General features: G+C 44.6%; 1 protein-coding gene across 3 annotated transcripts in view; it reads right to left on the bottom strand.

The window, feature by feature from the left end:
* Positions 1 to 34: 34 nt before the first annotated feature.
* The window catches only part of BCL2L13 (BCL2 like 13), a 44,658-nt gene continuing 24,923 nt past the window's right edge, over positions 35 to 19,769 (bottom strand). The window contains exons 5-7 of one of the 3 annotated variants that reach the window (XR_001226537.3): positions 19,249 to 19,392; positions 18,599 to 18,749; positions 6,878 to 7,014 (exon numbers count right to left, since the gene is read on the bottom strand). Coding sequence is in view for 1 of the 3 variants with exons in the window: in XM_055807543.1 (XP_055663518.1) it covers positions 6,202 to 7,014; positions 19,249 to 19,392 (957 nt within the window). In the remaining 2 variants the exon portion in view is untranslated. Of the gene's footprint in view, positions 7,015 to 18,598; positions 18,750 to 19,248; positions 19,393 to 19,769 lie in introns of those variants that run through there. The other 2 variants (XM_055807543.1, XR_003553268.2) reach the window with 2 other exon arrangements.

Below are 19,769 nucleotides of genomic sequence, written 5' to 3'. Positions count from 1 at the left end.
AGGAACGGGAGAAAAGCACAAAGTAGTCTACACATGTTTTTGAAAACTGTACCATTTATTAAAGTGCAACCAGGGGGCATGGTCTTACAGCACTGTCCCATTAGCAGAGGGAAAAAATGTTATGTACCCCTTCACTTCAACTGAATATAGAACAGTGAACCTGGAAAGAACTTGTAAAGGTGGAAACACTTTTATTAACCCAATGGCACAAGAAGCTTTAGACAGTTTTCCCCAGGAGGGCTGCACTTGCATATTAAAAGGAACAATAGGACCAGTTCCTTGAATAATGGGTGACTTAAGGACCAGTCAGGGTCTCTTCCCCCAGGCAGGCCTCTTGAGAACAGAATTTGAAATTCCTGGAAGTCCATCACTATCTGCTTACACCCAGCAGAAGCCTAGCAGAAGATATCCCCTAACATGCATGCTTCAGTCAGTCCCATTACTCTTTGCTACTTAACAAATCAAGTGGCATTCTTTTGGTCTGACTGGGTTTTAGCTTGATGCTTGAACGAAAGCTTAGAATGCGAGTTAAAAATGGGGACAGACCCCCTAAAGGTATAGCAGGAAGATGCATCCTCTGCAGCTTCTTCTGTCCAAATCAAGTGTTCCTTCCCTCCCCTGCAGATACTGCAGGGAGATCAAAAGCAGCTTCCACTGGAAGCTAACTGTAGCTCCCCCACTTCTACAGCATAACCATAGACCTCTAGCTTGGAGGAAGCAAGTCAGCCTACCTAAGAGACCGAGAGAGGGTCAGCTCTAAGTAGGGGAAAAAACCTGATAAAAGTTATTTAACTTAAGGAGGTGGATCTCAGCCGTGTTGCGTTGTGGTTCCCCTGGCTGTATTGGTAAACTGCAGCTGACCCCTTCCCAGCCAGCGCAGTTCTCATCCCTCCACCAAGTACACGACTCGGGAGATTCACTTCGGTGTACACAACTGGAGCGCCACTGCCAAGAGCCAGCCCTGCAGTCCCTGCTCCGTCTGGGCCCGAGCTAGTGCTGCCAGAGTCAAGTAGTGGTGGCTTAAATCTTATGAACGCCCCACCCCTCCTTTTTTTAATCACAATACGCAGCTTGCACTTTGAAGCACAGATGCATACGTGGAGTCAAAGCAATACTGTTCCTGTAACCTTCCTAGTGCCGAAATCCAGCAGACCAAGCCAAATTAAAAAGTTCTGCACAGCGTCTGCCTTCACTAGGTACAGGAAATGACATGCCTCACCTCTCCATGTCTCACTGGGAAACACTTGCACCTGTTGTGTAACCTACTGGAGTAGACACTACTCCTATTGTATGTGTCTGCTCCTGTTGGAAAAAACACATACAAATATGCTGACCTTCAGTATGTTTCATGCCTGGAATGAGACATTCTACTGAAGACCTGGGCTCTACCCCGGCGTGGCAGCTGGGGCTGTGTTCACCCCTCCACTCCCCTATTTCACAGCAAAAGAATCCAGTGATTACATTCTGAAATGCTGCAGCATGAGCTTGCTCTGGTTCAGTGCGTGAGAGACTATGCTGCCAGAAGCACGGCCCCCCCCTGCCCCCCCCCCCCCAAATAGCAACATCTACCTTACTAGGGCTTTGCTAGTACCGCCATACCTCTCTAGCTGAAATTAACTGTAGGGAAGGTTTATAACCTCAGATTATTTTGTGTACTACAGTCATCAAAATGAAAAAAGACCCAACTTCAGAACTTTGCTTGTTTAGTACTGATGAAATTTTTCATTTGTGACCATTAGAAAGCATCCATTAGTTTAAAAATACGGTCCAAAATGCTAGCCTAGCTGTGATCAGAGCTACGTGAAAAGAAGGAAACAGGATTCTGGCAACAGAACACGCCCTGTGCAAGAGCACTCAGCACTACAGCTCTCACGCGGCCCTTGCAGTGCTGATGCCTGAGCACAGCCCCCAGCCAAGATGAAAAATCAAGCCCTCACAAACAAGGGTGGATTCTTGGTAGTCATTTGCTCTCCAGACGGCAGGTCAGGAATGAAACAACCAACTGCAAACACTACAAAACAACAGGCACTTGACCTCCAGCCAGAAGGTAAACTGGTGTCCAATCCCAGGTGCAATACTAAACAGACCGTGCCTCCACTGCATCCCCTGGCTCTGTGCAAGGGGCTTCTCCCCGGTCTGCTGAGTACCTGGAGCAGGCAGCTGCTTGATGAGTCACATCCGAATGGACAGAAGGCTGCAGTAGTGTTGCTGTCTTGGCTCTAGTTGTGTTGCCTTGGGCCAAATCTAGTATTTTAGATCTGAAGTTATTTTCAATATCTTTCAGCAGCCAAATTATCACCAAGAACCCCTACCCAGCTTCCACCTAGCGCAACCAGAACCAAAGCCTTGAGTTTTCAAGCGGCATCTCTGCGTGTGCTCAGTAATATTCCTATTTTGCCCCAGCTGAGCCGCTTGGCACTGCTGTGCCTGGATCTTCTGAAGTTTGAGGGGCTCGGGAGGCAGGAGCCCACCAGGCTCTCACCCAGCACACTGCTGCAACCGGCAGGGGCCTGGCTCTGTGCCTGTGGTTTGGGCTTTCATGCAACAAGAGGGATTCCAAGTTTCAGTCTTTGCTCCCAGCCTGCTCCAGGAATGCTTGCTGAAGAAAGCCCTTGCCCAGCTCCCAGCCACAACACCCAAAAGAGTATAGCTTAGAGTTAAGCACAACTGAAATTTAAGTTGCACCTTATCTTTTCCCTGCCAGCTCCTTAGTTAGCATCCTACCCACTGCAGTTCCTTAAGTGTTTACCACTTCTTTGTAAACCAGTCCTCTGCTGGTTTAACATCTCGGCTTTAGGGTGTGCTGCAGACAAGGATAAAGTGAAGAAAGAATGGGTCTAAGGTAGATATTCTGTTGAGGTACAGGCCACTTGAGAACAGGTATTGAGGCACTTTTGGGAAGGGGATAAGCAACATGTGAGAGTAATTCTATATGCCCTATAAGTATATAGCTACTGCCTTTCCTCTGCCAGCTGCAAGAGATCCACTAAAGAGGTTACCTCACACTGTTTGGGGTAATTAGACCCTGCAGTTTAGGATTACTGTAATATACTTGAAGATATGGGGGGGGGGGGGGGCGCGCAGGGGGAACCCTTCAATTTTCTAGTTCACACCTAAAATAGAGCAAGCAGCCTGGCACTCGAGTCTGTAAGAACACTGTCATCTCAGCTTTTCCACCCTTGGTGACTTCCACAGGACCTGTCCCAGCTGTGACCGCAGAACTCCAAATTCAGCAGAATTCAAGTCCATAACTGACCTTTTTAGGTAATGGAGTGTTCCCAAAGGAAGGAGACACATACAATAAATTTTCTAAATGCATGGTCAGTGGGGTGGGGCAGAAGAGGGTAAAAATTCTTACCGACTAGTCAAAGCTGGAAGACCCTAAAATGAGAAGCAGAAGGGACCACGCAACCAAAACACATGGTGCAGATGATGCTCCATTAAATGTAGCAACACACCAGATAGTCAAGGCTTCTGCCTCACCGCGAAAATGCTTAACGAAGTAATTTATTCTCCTTATTACTTCTGCCACCTTACTGCTGTGTGTGGGAGACTACACTTTTTATTTAATGCCCCACTGGGCTCCTTGTGCCAACAAGCTAGGGGCTTCTTCCCTAGCTGCAATGGATTTATCCTTCTCGTCTGTCCTGCACCCCTTTCCTGAAACAACTGGGTGCAGAGAAGAACTAAAACACCACCACCACGACACCCCCCAGTTTGTACACAAGTTATCCAGTGTTCACAAAGTCCATCTTTGCTTCAGAGTGCATGGCGGTACTTCTGTGTAACCTGCTGTGTGGCTACAGATGGGGGATGTCCCACGTGGTAAATGCATCATCTCCACTAAGGAGAGGAAGTAGTTCAGGTGAAGAACGGCCTTTCTCCCACACAGAACACGCCTGGGGAAGAAACCAAAGCCATCAGCAAAGCAGCAGAGGGGCAGAGCTACCCCAGCTCGCCACCAGGCAGTAGAGCAGCCCTTGTCACAGAGGAACAGCCAGGTACCCTCACAGACTGCGTCACTTGATAAACGCTTGCAACACGTGAAATGAAGCAAAACCATAAACATTTGTGCACGTCCATGACAAAAGGAGCATAAAGACACCTCTCCTCTCCACGTGAGGGAAGCTTCTGTGAGGGGCCAGGAGAGGGAACTGCGGTGGTGGGAAGGCAGACATCAGAGAGTTCATGGTGTGAGGAGGTCCCAGTGACCAGTTCTGGGCACACAGCACAGCAATGAGAGTACCAGGAGGGCACCAGGAAATGGCAAAAAAGTCAATTCCATTTTGTAACGTGGTAAAGATGATTTTTTTTCTGTTGAGGCCAACCTGCTACCTTTTGTACATGGAGAAAGAGCAATCCATGATCAACAGAAAAGTCCAGAACTCCAGAGCTCCCAAGTTCGGTCCACACAACAGTACACACACGACAACCCTTCCTCTTAATATTCAACTTCACACGCAGTTCAAAATCCAAGAAGTTTTCTAGCAAATCCACTCATAAAAGCTTAAACAAAAAAAATTCCTCAGAATCTGCCTGGTTCTTACTGACTTCCCAGCATCCATGGGATACAGGTGGGACAGGAAAATGTAGCAAGAATATCCTAAAATAGAGAATGTGCTAAAATATCTTCATTCTCAGATCGCTTACGAAACAGGCTCATTAGAAGACATACTCTAGATAAGGTTATTTAGAAATAAAGGACCTTGTCTTTGTGCTTTATGAAGAGTAAGTTTCCCATAAGCTCGCATTTTGATTTCGACATTATCCCAAGTTCCCTTTCACCTAACTCCACCTGGTCTAAGCGACAAGGCCAGCACAAACGCTCTTAGATGCATCAGTAGTTCTGCCTGGAAAGCCTAGGGTCTTGCCCAGAGCTGCTGTATGGCCCAAGACAGACACCGAAACGCGCACTGAAAGAGGAACACTTGCGGCTGGATCTGACGTAACTAATATGTAATGGCAATACGCAACAAGTTTCTCTCCATGCACATTTGAAGTGGCGTGACTGCCAGGAAGAGGGATTTCCTTTTTGCCAAAGTAACCTCATCATTTGTGAACCTGTAAGTTTAGCTACTTACAGATTCAGAGTCACAAAAGAAGCCGCACTGAACAACACTCTTGAGTCAGGTCAGGAACAGGCAGAGAGAGATGTTTTAATGCTGTTTTGCTCAGTTACTAGAATCCATGGCTTTATCTTTCTGGGATTCTGTCACAGCCAAGACCAAGTTAGGACTAAATGCGCTCTGTGCTTAACCTGGGAAAGACATTACAGACTGCAGCATGATAAAGGACAGCATAGCGTTTGACCTCTGAACAGCACAGGAGGCACTGGCCTCACTTCCACATAGTTTTGCCGTACCTTTGCTGAACATACCCCGGTATCAGAACAGTGATCAGAACGGTACCGTGTCCAGCATGAATTCTGCACCTCTGGTAACTCAAGGGTGGCAGTGAAGTGGGCTGGGAAGGAGCGGAGCAAATGGACTCTTGAACCAGCAAATAGCAGTGTCCCTCCACCTGGAACACCAGGATGCTCAGAGATAATACAGCTATACAGAGGCAGCATCTTTACAGGATGGGGCTCCAGTAAATGTTAGGGGCCAAAATCGGTGTGAGCAAAGAGGTAAGAATAAGCACTCTCCCACTGGGGCTTAGAGGAACCTGCGAGGTTACGAGGAGCAGTGCTGTACCTGAGAGGAAGCCGAGACAAAAGGGAGACCAGCCTCTCGCTACAGGACTCAGGTGGGCTAATGTTTGTTAGAGGGGGCTTGGGGGCATGATGGGAAGTGACAAGACAGCACAGCTGCAATAGCGGTCAGTCTGAGAAGCCAAAAACTCCAGGGGTTGGCAGCAGCTGGCTGTCCCCTTCCCCTGGGGATTCTCTGTTCCAGTTCCTAGAGTATGAGCACCCCTTTCTTCAGCACCTGCACTTAAGTTCTTAAATTTGCAGAATTTATTATTATTTTTTTTAAAAATACCCCTGTACTTTAGTCACGAAAAACCAGTCCCCGCCCCAATTCTACTAAAAACATGATTGTCCACAGCTGGAGGCTTATTGAACAGCCTCACCCCATCACCATTAAGTTAGTCAAATGTCCAATTAAACAGCAGGCAGCTCAACCTTTAGGTAACACAACTATAAAAATTGGATTGTGCTCTCTTCTCTCTCCCCCCCTCCTCCTCCTCAAGAGAGCTCCCTTACTTTTTTCTAAGCGCCAGTGCTACTCCGACTGCTACAGCTAATATAGCTACCGCAGCAGCCCCACCATACAGCAATATAGATTTCCCTTCCGGCAATAAGATAGGCTTCTCCTCTGCAGCGGAGGATTTCTCTTCTATTTCTTCCAAATGGCCCTCTTTCCCCACTTTTTTTTCCCCTGGAAGCAGTATTTTCTCAGGTTCTGGTGCAGCCTTTTCTTCTGATGGGGCTAACTTTGGGACAGGTTTACTTAATATGGGGATTTCAGGTTCAACAAGCTCTTCGGCCACTTTTCCCTTTTCCTCCTGTTTCGTACGCAGAAGTGCGGAGGGATGTGCTTTTTCAACAGCAGCAATTTCGGCTTGAGGTTTTACTTCCTGTAAAGAAGCAGGGGTTTCGGGAAGCGCTGCCTGCATGGTCTCTGCAGCGACAGCTGACACCACTGCTTCCTCAATCCCCTCCGGTATCTCTTCCTTCTCCACATGAACAATATCCGAGTTGGAAGAGTTGTTCTCACTCCTCTCTTCACCCCCTCCGTTGCTGTCCAGGCTTTTGACTTCTTCAGGATCCATGGCCACTTGCTGCCAGGACTCGGGTCCCAGGGAGACTGGCAGGCTCTCCGTGTGCCAGCTCTGACTCGCTGACAGGGAGACAGGCAGGCTCTCCGACTGCCACGACGTGGTCACCGTGGGGGACTCTGGGGGGCTCACCTGTCCCGAGTTGTCACTGGTCAGGATGTAGATGTCGTTACTGTCCTCTGCGATGAGCCCGGGGTACTCTTCCTCTTCACATTCCAAAGTAAAGACTGTCCCCTACGAACGAAAAGGAGGACACAACTCATGAGCAAGGGATGGCTTCACACTTCACAGCATTACCTCCCCGGTACGGGGAGAAACACAACACCTGGAAACCTAGTGGGGCTGGAAGAAAGGTGAGAGGGGCCCTGCAGGAGCAGCAGCTGTCTGACCCGCATTTTAGAAGAGATTACAAAACCCAGCTAGTCCCAGCTGGCATTTCCAGAGAATGGAACCATTTGTAAGAGTTTTGCTGGGAGCTCCTCCTTTCCCTGATGTTCCTGCATCACTGAGCACATCACCAAAACATACCATGTGGGCATTATTAACCAGAGAACAAGATACCGAAGTCTGAAACCAAACTGAAACAAAGAAAAAGAAAGCAAACACAAGTACATGAGCCCAGCTGAATACCACTCCTTTCTCTTTTTGCTGCAAGTGCTCTGTATTGCTCCTCCATTTTCATCTAACAGTGTTACTCTTACATTCTTTTCTTTTTCTTTCTTTTTTTTTTTTTTTTCGCATTTCCAGTGCTATCTGAAGCCTGTATTTCTACTTTGTACCAACAAGCTGGAACCTACAGTAATTCTAGGATTTTACTATAAACAAATTTAGCTATTCTTACATGAGTTCACTTTCCAAGATTGTCATCATAACTTTGGCTACACAAGTTAAAACAGAGTACAGACATCCAAAGACACTAACAGGGTTTGCTTGTTTTTATCTAGCTAGGAAAAATCTGTAGGCATTTAAAAATTTAACAGTGGGTTCCAGTTAGAGAAACTGCAAGTGTAAAATACTGACTGATTCCCACCTTACAGAAACAGCAGCATTGCCAATCCTGGTCATGCATGGACTGCCGAGTACATTACACAGAAGGAGTTTGCTTCAAGCAGAAAAAGGGGAAAAAATGAAATAAAGAAGAAGAACCTAAGATGGGTGTGATACCCAAAATGTAAAAACAAAAGAAAGGGGACAGAGTAACCCCAAAGCTTGCTATGTCACAGTAGTCTGTGAAAGCTATTAACAAAGATTCAACTACCTTCTTGCTCTTAACAAAAATTACTTGAACGTTTTATCAAGTACTGCAGTGCTGACAGCCCCTTCTATGCAAATTCCTCATTCAATTATCAAGCTCTCCTGTACAGTCCTATCAGAACATGAAGAAAAAAAATCCACTTCTTCTATTTCTCCCTGCTCCCTTCCACATGCAATAGCTCTCCTAAAGCACTCCAGGTGGTTGTCTCCCTCTTTTTTAAACCCTTCCCAGCACCTGTGAATTTGGGGGGTGGTTCTGCTCCAGTCTTCTACCAATGGTTTCCCATTCCAAGACACCTCCTACGGTTGTTCCACAACTTTTTATGGATCCATGCAGTGATCCATGACAGCAACTGATCCAAGTTAAAAACACACACATTCCTTATTTTGCTGAGTTGGTTTTAATTCTGATCAGTGTCCTACCTGGTGCACTGAGACCCTCCCAGTGCATAAGTGCAACCAGGGGTGAAACAGGGCCAGCAGCTGCACCTGTTTGCACTGATGCTGGAAAAGCCAAATCAGTATCAGCGCTGTGCTTAGAGAGCAGGAGGAAAGTTCATTTCAGCTTTGCTAACTCCCAATCATCACTTAGTTCCTAATATGCAAGGAGTTCAGGGCCTACAAGTCAATGGTTTCTAACTCTGAGTAGGCATACTTGCAGATCTTGTAGTGCCTAGGCCAGCAGCAATGCACTTTTCTCTCAGGGAAGCACAAGAGGCCCAGACTCTCCATGGACACAGGTGTACTTTCCACAGAGACATCAGACATACTGCAACTCCTCGCTTCCCTAGAAGGGGGAAGGCTCTTCACACACACCAAAAAAAACCACCAAGAAAAAAAAAGTGAGTTGGCGGGCGCAGGAGAGACAGCAGAAACACTGCTGGTCATTGGCAGTAGCTGCAGCGACAGCAAATGAAGCAGGAGCAGACCCCCACTGAAAGCACTACACTGGCACTTGAGAGAGCTGTGCAACTTACGGCAGCAACACTTTAATCTTTCATGGTGGAAATTATGACTGTACCATCAAACTTTGTCAAAAGGGGTCAGTGGAGCCTGAGTTAAGTATGGGAGTGAGGTTTCTCTATCCACTCCCCCCAAACCATACCATTTTGCAAAACTCGATGGACCCACTCCTGGAGACCTCTGTACAATAGTGAAGGCTGTAGTACAGAACGGCACCATGAATGCAGGATTTTTGTAAGGTATTGTGGCAGAGGTGGGACGCAGATCTCATCTCAGGCCATGGAATTTTGGAAGACATTTGTGTATGAAGAAAGGAATCTTGTAGAACACTTCAAAAGGAACTTTTCTTCAGAAGTGCCTTTAAATTGCTTGGATGTGGGAAACACCATTCTGCTCGGTAATATGTTCTGACACTAAAGAGAAATGATGCACAGAGTTCCTCAGAGGAGGGGTTAAAAGCGATCAAGCCATTCACTAACCATTAAGGATCACCACAAAATCTTGATTCAGAATGAAATAAAAATTAATAAAGCATTACACTCAGACACCACATACACGCCCAACAAACCCAAAGCACTACTCTGTGAGCAGTAACTGACAATTCAAGACTCCAGTACCCTCCTGAAAGTCATGTTTCACTAGACTCACTGAAGTTTTTTTTAAATGCAGCTGAGGCCATTTAAACAAAACAGAGCTCTACGACCTAGGAGGAAGCAACCGGCATCGCAAAGTAAGGGTGATGGAAAAGAAGAGCCCGCCCAGAAGCTTAAGTAAAGGCAGAGATTACCAGATCCAAAGAAACCAAATACTGAGCAGCGTGGGCCAAGGCAGCTTGTGAGAACAGGACCCCATACGCAGTGCCGACCTGTCCTGTTCCAGCAGACACTTGAGAGCAGCACAGCAAGGAGCTGGTCACTGTGGTTACCTTCCACCACCCTGTGCTGAGGATGGAGAGGTAACCTGCTGTCCAGACATTCTGAGGTTGTACATTCACTCCTTTGATCATCAGGATTTTCTCTGGATGTTGATTAAGCAGGAAATGCTCTCACTGTAATATAAACCACTAACAGACACCTATGATCACAGCAAAGTTGTTATTTCCACATGTGACTACAGACTCAGAACAATTAAACAACAAAATAACTAGGGGTAAAACCTGCAATCTCATGAACCTCTACACTACCCTCCTCTCTGCTCAGCTCTACCCTTCCACAAATCAGAATAAATTTATTTCCTAACCACAGCACATCGCAACACACCAGTCTATGTGATCTGACGCAAAAAGCAACAGGGACACACACAACTTACAAAGGCTCTTCTCTTAACATACCACTGGAAGGAAGTGCACCCATGCAGCTGCTACTGGTTCAACACGAAGCATATGAAAAAACATTCCAAACCCACGCTACGCTTCTATGGCCTTGTAAGCTCTGGCAATTGTAGGAAACTTCTTTTCAGTAATAAACTAAAAAAAGCACCAACTAGGGCCATATTCAGATGACCTGAATTGCCCTTAAGTCATACAGTGTGCACTGGCAAAAGCCAAGCGCTTTTGAGCAGTGACTCAGCAGCCTGGGGCAGGGAGGAGGGAGCCACCCATACTCAGTGGGGACAATCGGATGCAGACTGCGCTGAAATCGAAGCCATCCTGATACTCCGCAATGCATGTTCCTCCAGCCTCTGCTTCTGCTCCATTCCTGACCCACGACTCCTAACTTTCCCCTTTCCTCTCATAAGGAAAATCAAAGTTGCTCTTTAGAGGGAACCCACAGATGATTTTACTGTGATAAGGATGAAGAATTAATATACACAAAGTACCACCACAAATACTATCTGGGCTGGTAGCTGCTCAAGCCCAGAGAAGTATCTTAGCTCAGTATGATGTAATGCTAGACCCTCAGCAGGTTAACAAAGGATGGGGAGGCAACATGGATGCACAAGGGTCGGGCGTTAGTTATTCCCCCCTATCAGGGCATTTTTTAAAGGCCACATGCTTTGCTGGAGCACTTTCACTGGAGATATGTTTCTCACAAAATACAGGTAAGATCTGGGCATATGCTAAGTGTAACGTGCAGAATAAACTGCTTTGAGAGAGTAAGGAGAGGAAGGAAGGAGCAGTAATATGGAGAACAAGGGCAATCCTCAACATTTCAAATACTTCATTAATACATGTACAAACACTACACCCCCACCCTGCCTTCAGTAGAAGGGAGGGCCTAGGAAGCTCAATCACCTTATTGTTCCTTTTCTCACGCAGCCTGCACTGACCTCAAAAGAGTTACCAGTCGCTGGCTCCCTATAAATCAGAGCCTTATAAAGCCTGGCTGATTCCCTTCTGTCTTTACAGACAATTTAACTTCCGTGTCAGTGCCTCAGGGACACAACTCTCCAAGCTTGAAGAGAGATCACCCGAGGTTGGGAAACCTGGGGGAAAGCTAACACAATGAGTGTCCGTGGGTAATTTCACGACTTTTTCATTAAAAGCTTATGAAGTTTTAATTGAAAAGCCAGACAGTAATAGGCATTATTTAGGATCCACGATTAATATTTCTTGAGCTGAATTGAGAAAGTCAAGAGGATAAAGCTACTGATTCAGCTGAGATTTGCACTTTGTTGTTTGGCGTGGGTTTTTTCTTTTAAAGCGGCTGCAATAAAAACTAATGACATTTAGGACAATTCTCTTGATTCATCTACAGATGTGACCCAGAAGCAAAGCTCCCACAGAGAGATTAATTCAGGACACGATGGAACATGTGGAAGGATTTTTAATAACCTGAGCCCTTACATAAGCCCTGCGCTTTAGATTTAAAGGTAAATAAGGAATGTATGTAAGCATTTCTCTGTCTGCTTTGTTTATTGTAAATGGGTACTCATCTGCTCCACACCAGAAAATGATATCAGAGTTCCTCGTTTTCAAATTTGGGATGGGAGACTTGCAGACTTGGGAGTGCTTTTCTTCATCCAGCACACTTACAGAACCATGTGTACGTCGAGAGAAGCAGAAGTCAGTCAGTCCCTCACCGCAGCACCTTGCCACTCCCAATGCCAACCACTGCTACTTGAGGGAAGTCTTGGCACAAGTGATGATGATGATGATGACTAGTTCCCTTCCTGGCTAGAACGTGGGGATGGTCCACAGCACATGAGGCAGTCTTGAGGAGATCAACTTAATTCTGTCAAGGTGGCATTTGCAGACGTAAAAAAACAGAGCTCCAGAAGTCAATCACTGTCCTCAACCTAAGTTGTAGAAATTTTCCACAAAACTTCTACAAGTGACAAAGCACTTTTAACAAATGTGCTAGACTAGCCCTCAGGATAGGTTACAGCCATTATGCTTACAGGGTGAGCTACACCAGACCACTGTAAACTGGTAACAAAATATTGAAAAAAATATCTGAAAGCTCCTCCAATAAGCAGAACCCACCAGTTTGGACTCAGCTCTAGTCCTGCCAGTCAGTAATCCGAACCTTACTGAATATCACTCTCAGCAGTGGATTCACACCACCACCAATCTTTAGCATATAGTATGAAATTGCTACTTAAAAACACCTGTCAAGTTTCAATTATGATTTAAAGGCAGTAAACATTAATAAAAATAAAAAAAAATCAAGACTTGGAATCTGACTGTCATGACGACTATACTATTTTTCATAGTTTTCTAATAGGTCTGTTATTAAGTGTATACAAACAAGCTGATTCACTAACTATAGTAGTTATTTATCCTAAACAGGAAAAACTTTAACCACACATAAGAAAATAATAATAATTCTTATTTACCAGAACAGTAATTCCAGCTTGTTTCTGTAAAGCCACTTCTGGTGGAAATACATGTTCATATAAAAATTCTGAATGTCTGAAGATAAAAGTAACTTTTTTCCCTACGAAAACAGTAAGAGTAGTTGTACACATTGCATCTATAATGGAGATGCTATTAGATAATGAACATAAAGAGATCCCCATTAGGTGTCCGACAGATCATTTACTGCATCTTAGAGAGGACTTTGAAAGCCCTGCCCTGTAAGTTCAGAAGACCAGACATATGCAAAACAACTGTGTCTAACTCTTGTGCAAGCTGTGTGTATACTTCTATGGTTTGGTTTTAAGTGTTCTTAAAACCAGTGTTCTGGTCTCCCTGGTTCAGTTCTTAAAGAAGTATAGACAGGCAGGTAACAGTCCTTGTATTCTCACAAGGAATGATGTGGATAGGCAACTCATACAAAACTCATCTCTGAAGACACAAAAAAGCCCCCCTCCCAATAAAACTATACAGCCTGCCAAGCTACCCGTACACCCCAGATCTGTCCAGTATAGGCAAAAATACTGCATACAGGTCAGAAAGGAGTGCTACCTTGCAGGAAAAAAATAAAAATAAAAATCTATGTTCCCTGAACTATTTCCACTCTCCCCCCCCCCCCCCCGAAACTAAACAGACCCACATGAAGTCCCCAAGAAAAAGAGGACCTTGAGGCACAGGAGGAAATGCTGGCAGAACGCAAATGTCCCCAGAGAGCAGTCTTTACTATGATAAAAAATTCAAAACACTCAACACAGCTAGAAAGTTTCTTAGGTAATAGTACTGACTGTCTTGTAACATAACCTGTCAGAGACAAATGAGGTTCAGTCATCGCTTTCTTCCCACTGAGTGTCACAGCGACAATACAAGTACTAGGAACCCATCAAATGCATTTGTGCTTAAAATCTAGTGTCTGAAAAACAAAAAGCAAGGAGCAATGAACTGGCCTGTGTCCAGGGATCCTAAGATCTCCCTCTGGGGAAATAAGCAAACTTCCCACAATAACAAATTTCCCCAGAGCTGGGAGCGCGCCTGGTGTATGATTTCTAGCTGTAATAGAGGAGCCGCTATGTGCTGGTGAAGTGCCACCTGTGCCAAGGGCTGAGCAGGTAACGGCTGTGGCCACAGACAGCTGCTGGGGTCCCGACAGTCACTCCCACCTGTACGGACAGGGCTGCAGTTCCACCTGCTCTGTGTCTCCAGCCGCAGCCCCGCTCCGCTATGCCTCTTCAGAGCCTCGCTGAAGTCAGACCTGACAGCATTACCCTGCTAATCCTTCAGAGAAATGGATTACAAATGGGGCAGCCGACAACACCCCGATCTAGAAAAATACATTAAAAAAAAGTAACAAAAATTTCTCAGACATTTACTGTAGCATTCACCTCTGTGAAACTGTCAAGATATGAGTAGCCAAGAAAAACAGAGCAGAGTCCACAAATAGGACTGTACTTTTTAATAAGGAAAAAAAAAGGGAGGGGGGGAAAGGTCGTGTGAACCAAATCAATGCACAATGATACTGCAGCCACTGCTGTCATCCCCCTCCAGGAACGCTTTGGCTAGAACAGCCTGCAGAAATGATCCTATACCTTCCACTGCCCTCCAATATAACCTCTAGTACCTGCAAAGAGTCAGCACCAAAGCAACACCCTTTAAGGTTTCAGTCTTACTGGTTTAAATTGAAGTAAATTCCATTATTTAGAGACTACTTCTTCAGACAGACCAATCTGAAGTTGTTGGAAGGGAAAAAAGAAAGGAGATCTAGTCACTCCTTGATTATTTAAGTTCCTTCTCCTTCAGCCACAGCGCCTAAAAAATAAAAAAAAATCTATTACTGTAGCAAGTAAGTTACATACTAATAAAAGTGGACATTTCACTGCAGTGTTCCATGATACAAGCATAAAGTATAATTATTCTGAAAGGAAAATTCCTTTCTAGGATTTCTCCAATTAGGTTGCCCTTTCTCACATCTCTACCATATTAAACTTGCTTATCTCTCCTCCAGTGGAGCATGTCTCTCTTATTTCTGCATTGTCATTCTCAAGGCAGACACCTGGACTGCTGCACAGGAGATTTTAATCTCCAGTAACACAAACTGACTACCTCACTTCCCTAGGATGGCAAGTGTCTCTTTACTCTTTTTCTCCTCCAGACTGTTAACAGACTCTAGTACGTAGATTACTCAATTGTCAGCAGAAAGAAAATGTCAAAACTGGCAGAAAAGCTGGAAGCAGAGAACACTGGAAACAGAACAGCTCTTCTAAGGCTGAGATATGAAACTGTAAACACTATTCATACTTCAAGCAAATTTACTTTTACTTTCTTCAACATGAGGAATTAACTAAGTTAAATTCAAATCCAGATCTGAACACCATGACACCAAGAATCCTGGGAAGGCAGAGACAATTTCAGGTACAGGTCACAAATACCAGCCTCTTACTGACAGAAGGAAGGTTATTAGCTGAATACTGATAAACACCAATTACATGCACTTATTTCACCTCTTTCAAAGACGTGAAAAGCCGATGCGCTTGTAACGTGAATGTGAATCTGAGGGGGAAAAAAAGCAGCTAGCTTGCAAGTAATCTTGTACTTTTTCCTCCTTAAAGGCACAGACTATTTCAACATAGATTAAATCTAACCATGGAAAACGGGATCCACAGAGCATGAGAAAAAATAAATTATTTGGGAGGAGGGTGGGAAAGGAAGAGGAAAAAAAATCCTTACCAACTGACTGGCCTTACTGTGCACTTTTCCAGGAGACCAAGAACTGCTTCTGATGCAGCAGCATTCAGCACTGGAGAAGTCAGAGCAAAAAGGGAGGGGAGGTAGGAGGAGGGAGGGGAGGGAGGGGAGGGGATAAGAGGAGAAGGGAGGGAAGAGGAGGAAAGGGGAGGGGAGAGCATATACACTGTATATCGGTTTGTTGAGCCCTAACATTTCTTTCACGAAAGAGAAGAACGAGGCTACTGCATCAGGCTGGGAATTGGTTTGCAATGGTTCAAGACGATAAGGGAACGAGATCTTAGTACGGCTATTTGGGTTCAAATCAGAGAGTCAGAAGGAAGAATGTGGGCACCCTCACGTGTCTAAACAGAGAACCTGGAATGCCAAACATGCTTTTTGCTCCAAAAGAGAGATCATACTAAAACTTAAAGTCAAGCAGGGTAAATGTAAGAGCTGCAGGCAAACCTGTCATGGCAATTAGTGGAAGAGAGAGGCTGCCCAGAAAAAAGCAAGGTTTCCTTGCCTTCCTACAGTCCTCCAAACTCAACTTGCATCTACCCGCAAATCCAAGAGATGGTAAACTAGATGGAACAGTCATTTCATCTCTCCATTCACATTTATGTCACCAGCTGCATCCAAGCACAATACGCAGTGCACTGCAGATACTCTGAACACTTTCACCCTAAAGCAGAAACGCAGACCAAGAGGAATGTGAACAGCCTACACAACGGCCAGAATCATAGTATCGAAGTACTGTACACACTTGAACATAAAAATATGCCAGTCATTCACCAACCAACCATTACATCCCAGTCCCACCCTACCATGAAAAGTTAGCTGAAGTACAATTTTAGGGCCTGAAGGGAGAATGGGAGGGGAACACTCATTGTTTCAGCACACCATCTCATCACCGTACCTCTGCAGGACTGGGAAGAAAAATCAGAAAGCAACTTCTCATCTCAGAAGCTCTACCTTTAGTGTCCCAAATTTCACATTCCTCACAAGCCATGCTGATTTCTTGAAATCTACTGCATAGTTATTCAATTTATCAGCCTTTATTCCCTTGTGCTTGCAATTTTGCTTCTAGTTAATTGTTGTCCACCATCCTCAACCAGATGCTTTTGTGGACCTACAAGCCTCCTGAGCCCACAAAAGAACTTCCAAGTCTTGCACACATGCAGAACCTCAGGAGCTCTTCCAGCTGCACTGTGGCTGCGTGGCATGATGCAGCAAGAAGTCCCACTGGATGACACAGCTCTGTAAAATTCTGACTCCACAGATCTACAGTGGGACATAGGAAGGACTCAGATGACCTCTTACCTTTGACTGGCTACTTCCCTCCTGGCAAAAGTTGACTTCAATCAAAAAAATGAAGAAGATCCCAAATTACATGTTGACAAGGGAAGAGACAGTACCAGAGACACTATAGAATTTTTCAGGTCTGCCCCTGAAAAGCTGACTCTGGTGAAGCTCTCCTCTGCTCCTGATCCACGAAAAAACAGTCTGTCTATTCTAGTATCTTCTCAGTTTTAAGTAAGCTCTTTGCAGCTATAGGAAAGACCTACCTTCACACTGCTCCGGAAAAACCACAGAAATTGAAACTCTTGCTGTCACAGCTACATAATTCACTGGAGACTCTTAGGTTTATACATTGCCCTTATAGCTCTAGCAAAGTACTACTGACAACTTGATCCAGCACACTGTAGCAGATGTTTATCTGAAAAAATGCACACCACCTGCGTGATGGCTAACAGCCTGCCAGGCAGCTCTTCCCTGGCTCTTCTCAGAAACACAAACTCTCCCACCCTGACCCCACACCCCACTCCCAGCACTGCCATCCCCAGAACACCATCCCACAGACTCAGAACAATGAGAAGCATGACACCCAGTAACAATGAACATTTTCCTTACAGAAAAAAAAGAATACAATAAAACTAAATATTCCCTTCCTCCACATAAAGCCACAAGCCTAGTGGGTCCCCAAACCCAGCCCCAGTGAAACTCACAAAGGGTTAGTGCAGCTACATTAATTCAGCTGGAAAGAATTTTCATCACCTTGTCTCTTTCCTCCCCTCTTCTGCTGCTTCAAAAATAGCTCTGGCTTGTTTGCTGTACCGCTTATGTCAGTCTGATTTTATGCCTGACTGGATGTATACAGACAAGCCCATAGCCCATTAAACACCAGCTACCCAGATCTGTACATACATGCACAGTCACACAAACACAAAGCACAGCCCCCTCCCTTGGAGGCCATGCTGGAAAGCAGTGTGTTTTCAGAGGCTTTGCACTGTATTATGTTTATAGCAGGCCTCAAATAAGGGCTAGGCAACAGGCCACAGCCTTTTCTGAGGTTAAAAAAAAAAGAGGCAGAAAAGCAAAATAACATCCATCTGTCTTAAAGCTGCAAGCGAGGACTTTCCCTGTGATGAAAACACTTTGAAATGTGCGTGCATTTATCAAATGACCTAAGGTCATTTGGCTGGGTGCTGTTAGTGTTTGTGTCCATTAAAGACAAACAATCCCTCCCAAAGGCTTTGAAAACTATTATCCATGGTTGCTGGGAAGGGAGCTAAAAAGGTGCAGACGTGCAGAAATTCCAGAACTGCTCTTAAAAAAAAACTTCAGGTGAAAACTCCTGAAATATACAAAGCTGTCTGAATGAGATTTTTTCCTACTAGCACTTTTTAATCACTGGGGTTTCCTGAACAGCTTTTCTTTTTAGAATAAATCAACTTGCTGAAGCCATTTCACTAATCCCAGATTAATTCCATTCTAATCTGGCATCCTTCCAAAACCCAGTAATCTAAAGCTCAGCCTTCAAGACTCAGCTCATCAGCTGTGACCTGCCTCCGTGATGTATTTTTAAATGAAACTTTCTCAGCATGCCGTGACCCAGGAACATTGGTTACCATGAACTGGAGACTTCCACAAGGAAATACAGCACAAAGAAATCTTGATTGCTCATTCTATCCATGTTCCTATATAGGTTTAAATTCCAATATGCATTAGCTATTTTATCACTTATTATAAAAATTAATTAGTACCTACTGACACTTCTGTACAAAGTGATCCCTGACTACTTACCTGTTAAAAAAACTCTCTGAAATTTAAGAAGGGAAAAAACCCCAAAATGTATACCACTTCCAGCAGTCACCAGAGTATGAAGGTAGCATTAAAAAGATGAGTCTCTCAGGCACAGGATCTTTGTTACGGGTGTTTGCTTCTAAATGCAGTTCTGTGTGTATATTAACAGGAAAACATTCAAACAAAAGCTCACCATATAGTAACACATTAGCATTTTGACACACAATGCATGAAAAGTACTTGTCATTTGACATCTGAGGACCCCTTCAACTTCAACTGCAATCCAACAACCCAGACATACAAAGAACTAGAACAGACTGCCTGGGAAAACTGTGGTGTCCAGTCACATAGGTCTTTAATGTCAACATCAGAAATAAATGGGTAAAAGTCAGTTCTGCCCTGGGGCAGACAGGTGAAATAGACGACTGCCCAAGATCACTTTCCAACTAGATCTCCTGGTCTGGGTTTTTTTGTTTGTTTGGGGTTTTTTGTTGTTGTTGTTGTTGTTTTCTTGTTGCTTTTTCTGGGGCATTCCTACTCTCATCTGCTTACTTCTAGCAACCCTCTTTGCTTTTACTCCTATTAAGATCAGTGTAACTCTTAGAAATAAGCTTTGAACAAAGTATGAAAATTAAACATTGTCTTCTTACCCATCCTCCTTGTTGAATGATATAGTCTGCAGAATAGTCTTCTAGATATGTCACCCCAAAGTTCACAAGTGCACTCAGTGGTTCCTGGCCCTGTCTAGTTAACTCCATCAGAAACTGTTGTAGCAGAACCAGGGGTACCAAGACCTTCAAAAAAACAAGAATTGTGAATAAATACAGAAAGTCTTATCAATACTACTGTGTAGGTAAAACAGAAAATTCATGTGGTCCACAGAACAGGTCTGCATCTACAAATTCAAAGATAGCAGGGACTATACACTTCATTTTTGTGAAGACACAAAGCAGGAACACAACACAATTCAGAAAGAATGAACCTGATAGAAAGAAATCTGGTAAGCAAAACACCACAGCCTAACTTGAGAGTTTCACAGAAACAGGACCGCAGTGCTTTCTTACACCCCATTTTTTTCCAACACAAGATTAGGTAAACAAGCACCACAGGTCCAGAACTTGCTACCCCAGAAGTGAAAAGATGCAACATTGTAAATAGTTTGAAGGATGTG

The sequence above is a fragment of the Falco peregrinus genome, chromosome 6 (genome assembly GCF_023634155.1).
Source record: "Falco peregrinus isolate bFalPer1 chromosome 6, bFalPer1.pri, whole genome shotgun sequence".
Lineage (NCBI taxonomy): Eukaryota > Metazoa > Chordata > Aves > Falconiformes > Falconidae > Falco > Falco peregrinus.
This window is presented reverse-complemented; position numbering and strand designations above follow the sequence as displayed.